The sequence below is a fragment of the Tupaia chinensis genome, unplaced genomic scaffold, assembly GCF_000334495.1.
Source record: "Tupaia chinensis unplaced genomic scaffold, TupChi_1.0 Scaffold000578_2, whole genome shotgun sequence".
Classification (NCBI taxonomy): Eukaryota; Metazoa; Chordata; class Mammalia; order Scandentia; family Tupaiidae; genus Tupaia; species Tupaia belangeri.
Genome location: NW_006160094.1, coordinates 5047834 through 5051284, shown reverse-complemented (window position 1 = coordinate 5051284; position 3451 = coordinate 5047834). Strand labels below are relative to the sequence as shown.

At 53.5% G+C, this 3451-nt stretch overlaps 1 protein-coding gene across 1 annotated transcript in view; it reads right to left on the bottom strand.

The window, feature by feature from the left end:
• Positions 1-1145: 1145 nt before the first annotated feature.
• CCNY (cyclin Y) overlaps positions 1146-3451 on the bottom strand; it is a gene marked incomplete at its 5' end in the record, with an annotated part of 54104 nt that continues 51798 nt past the window's right edge. The window contains 1 exon segment of the mRNA XM_014591503.2: positions 1146-2434. Coding sequence (XP_014446989.1) covers positions 2318-2434 — 117 coding nt within the window.

Sequence of the window (3451 nt, the reverse complement as noted above, 5' to 3'; positions counted from 1 at the left end):
AAACATAACCAGTTAATACAGATCGATACTAATGAATGGATATGGAAATTTGTCCTGTACAGAGGTAGAGTCCCAGAGCACAAGGCTAAACAATATCCAATAGTCTAAACAAGGCTGAGTCAGGTTTTACAGAGCCCACTTGAAATTTAGGTTTCTCAGACTGTATGTACATACATACAATAAATAGGCTATACAATTTTTAAAAGCAGTTTAATAAACTCCACAAAATAAGAGCAGGTGCATTTAAATATTTACATAATTCAATTTTCAAATCTCTCGTTCAAATAAAAGGGATAAAAATAAGATTTCTGCTATAAGGGCAGCAGAACCTCTTTCCTGAAATGGTTGGGAAAATAAGATACTTTACATGAGAGGAACTAATTTATGTTTAAGAGGTATTCATATTCAGCTAAGAAAATATGTCCCTTTTTAAGCTATATAGATCAGGGAATACAAAACGATACTTTCTACATTTTTGGATCAGTATTTAAAGTCCTAAATTCAACTCTTGAAGAGAGAAGCTGATCTGGGCACCCACGCGGAGCGCAGGGAACACTTACAATGGGAAGGTACTCCGCGGGACATCCTGCCTGCTTGCTTCTGGAAAGGTAGGCCAGGAGGGCCCCAGGGCACTTGCGGCCCAGGGAGCTCTGCTGGACACAGCACGACCCCCACCGAGACCTGAACAGCACTTTCGGCTTGGTGCCCAGGGGATCCCAACTCCCCGAGTCTTCCGTTTCCAAAGCATGTTTCTTTGTGAGTGGGCACATCAGGCATGGTGGCGATGTCAGGGCCCTGGAGACCGACTAACGTAGGAGTCCAAGCTGAGGCAGGAGACCAAGGAAGCAAATCGTAGGTTGCCGTGCGCCTCGGACATCTGGGAGGAAAACACTCAGAAACCTCTGCCTGGCCTCGGAACAGGCAGGCCCTGAAGGATGGTGGGCGTAAGGGACTCCGACTCCTGGGCTGCATATCTGATCTGTGGCTTGATACCCCCATGAACACTTGTGTCTTAGCTGTAGAGGAGATTCCTACCCGGGCCATAAGGAAATCAGGGACAGCGGAACATGAAACACTGCGGCAACAACTGATGAAGCAGAGACCTTCACAGTCGGAGTCTGTGTAACTTCGCCAAGCACCCACAATGAAAGTGAAAGGTGAGTTTTTATTATTCAATCGTTCTGTGAAAAATACCTCAGTAAATACTAACATTTTTCCCTTCAGCGATCTTCCCCGGAATACCCCACCCACCCTTGTTTTTTTTTTTTTTTTTTTTAATTTTATTTTAGATTTTTAAAAAATTTTATACAAATAGACTAACTTTGATTTAAAGTAAACATATAAAAGTTGAGAAGAATATTGCTTGCAACAATGGACACTGGACGTAGAGAAGAGACGAGGCCCCGCACACAGAGAAGGCTCCCGGCTCAGGGGTCCCGGCAGGCCCTCCACCGGGCACCCTGCGCTGCAACGTCCGTCTTCCCGCCGGGTCTGACTGGGTTTGCAATGACATCTTCTGGGCAGAGGAAAAACAAAACAACTGCAAGAAAATCAGAAGGCACAAGCACCCATGTGATCTAGAACTTTCCTGGGGTGAGGAGCAGGAGTGAAAGGGCTACTTTTGGTTCAGCACTACAGTCAAGTTAATCTGCGCCGGTCAAAAAAAACTGTCTCGAGTACAGGGGTACAGAACTGTAATGACACCCCACTTGTGCGGAAGAAAGCTCAGAAGACAGCTCGCAAAACCAGTGCGGAGAGAAACAACCAGTACTATTTATTGGGATGTCCGTGCCATGGTGGGTACAAACTATATTCTCTGCTCCGTGGGACCAAAACCAAAACAGAACAGAAACCAACAAAAATCGCCCAGATCCCAAAAAAAGCAGCAAGAAGGAATGCGAGAAGTCTTACGGAACACGCTGACCCAGCGGTGACAAAGGCGGCACCGGCCTTTCCGCACATCCAACTGCGTTATCTATTCCCGCCGGACCCACGACCCAGACGGACACGTGGGATGTGGCAGAGCACTCAGTCACTCCCTGCCTCTCCACGGCCGCCCTCCCCTTGGCTTGCTCCTTGGGATGAGAGTCCGCTTCCTCCAGGAAGGCAGTGCTGATCCTGGGCGGGGAGAGGCGAGCTGGCACCAACGCCGACGTCCTCCCGGAGCCCGCTGCCGCTGCCGTGGGGGCGTTCATCGAGGCGCCGACGGCTATGAGTTACATGAGGAAAGGAAAGGAAAAAAACAAACGCAGCCACCCGAGTCTGTCTTTCTCAAACAAAGAAGCTGCGGGTGGCACAGCCCCGCAGGGGCTCCTCGTTAGGAGATGATGGCTGGGGACACCCTCGGCAGAGTCAGGTTGTCGGCACTAGCCGACCGCTTCCTCGCGGGTCTCCTCAGGTCCTTGTACTTGTCCTCGCAGAGGCGAGAGATGGCCTAGGACGGTAGAGACACTCAAGTTAGGGCTGAGCTCGGGCGCAGGCGTCACCTACAGCGCCCCCACCACCCTATGGCGTCAGTGCAGCTCCAGACGTCCAGGATCCTTGGTGCACTGACGAGGCGGGTTGGGACGGCTGCCCTGCTACACCCACGTCCCAGACCCTCGCTGGTCACAGCGGCATACAGAGGAGGCGCACAGTCCCTGTCGCTGTGGTGCTGAACGCACTGCAGACGCAGACCTGCGGCCAGCCAGGCTCGGGCTCAATGCTGGCTCCCCAGGCAGGGGTAGGGGACGGGACCCTGGGCTGCACGGATTCGAACCCTCAGTGTCCTCATCTGCAACTACGGCACCAGCAGCAGCTTCCTCGCAGGGTGCGGGGAAGCAGCGGAGCCTCGTGAGCACCCGCTGCTGGGAGACCACGACGCTTCCAGTGATGGCCAGCCACGGCCCTCCCGCTAACCAGTGACTGAGCGGAAAGTGACTGCAGTGTCGGAGTCTGTGCCAGCTGATGGCTGAACCAGGGGACTGGAGAGATCGCAGGGACAGAAGGTGCGGACAGCGAATGTCCATGACAGGGAGGCCACAGTGGGAGAGCACCATGGCAAGAGCAAAGGCACAGCCCTGCCTCTGCCCCAGGGTGCAAAGCCTGCAGGCAGCTCTCCCAAAGCTGCCGGCAGGGCCGTGGGGGCCTGAGCGTTCCAGAACGATCATCCTTGCTGGGACAGACTGGCCTTCGTTCTGTCCTGGTGAATATGAGTACTAGGCACAGCAGCCCGATGGGCACTCAGATGAGCCTCCCAGAATATGAGCACAAGGCACAGCAGCCCGATGGGCACTCGGATGAGCCTCCCGGAATACGAGCACTAGGCACGACAGCCCCGACAGGTACTCGGATGAGCCTCCTGGAACAGCAGAGCGGCTCGAGCTGCCGTCCTGGCCGGCCAGGTGCTCACAGACCTGCGGAGCTGGGCACCAGATACTCCCGATGGAATGCCACAGCCCGCCTTCCTGCT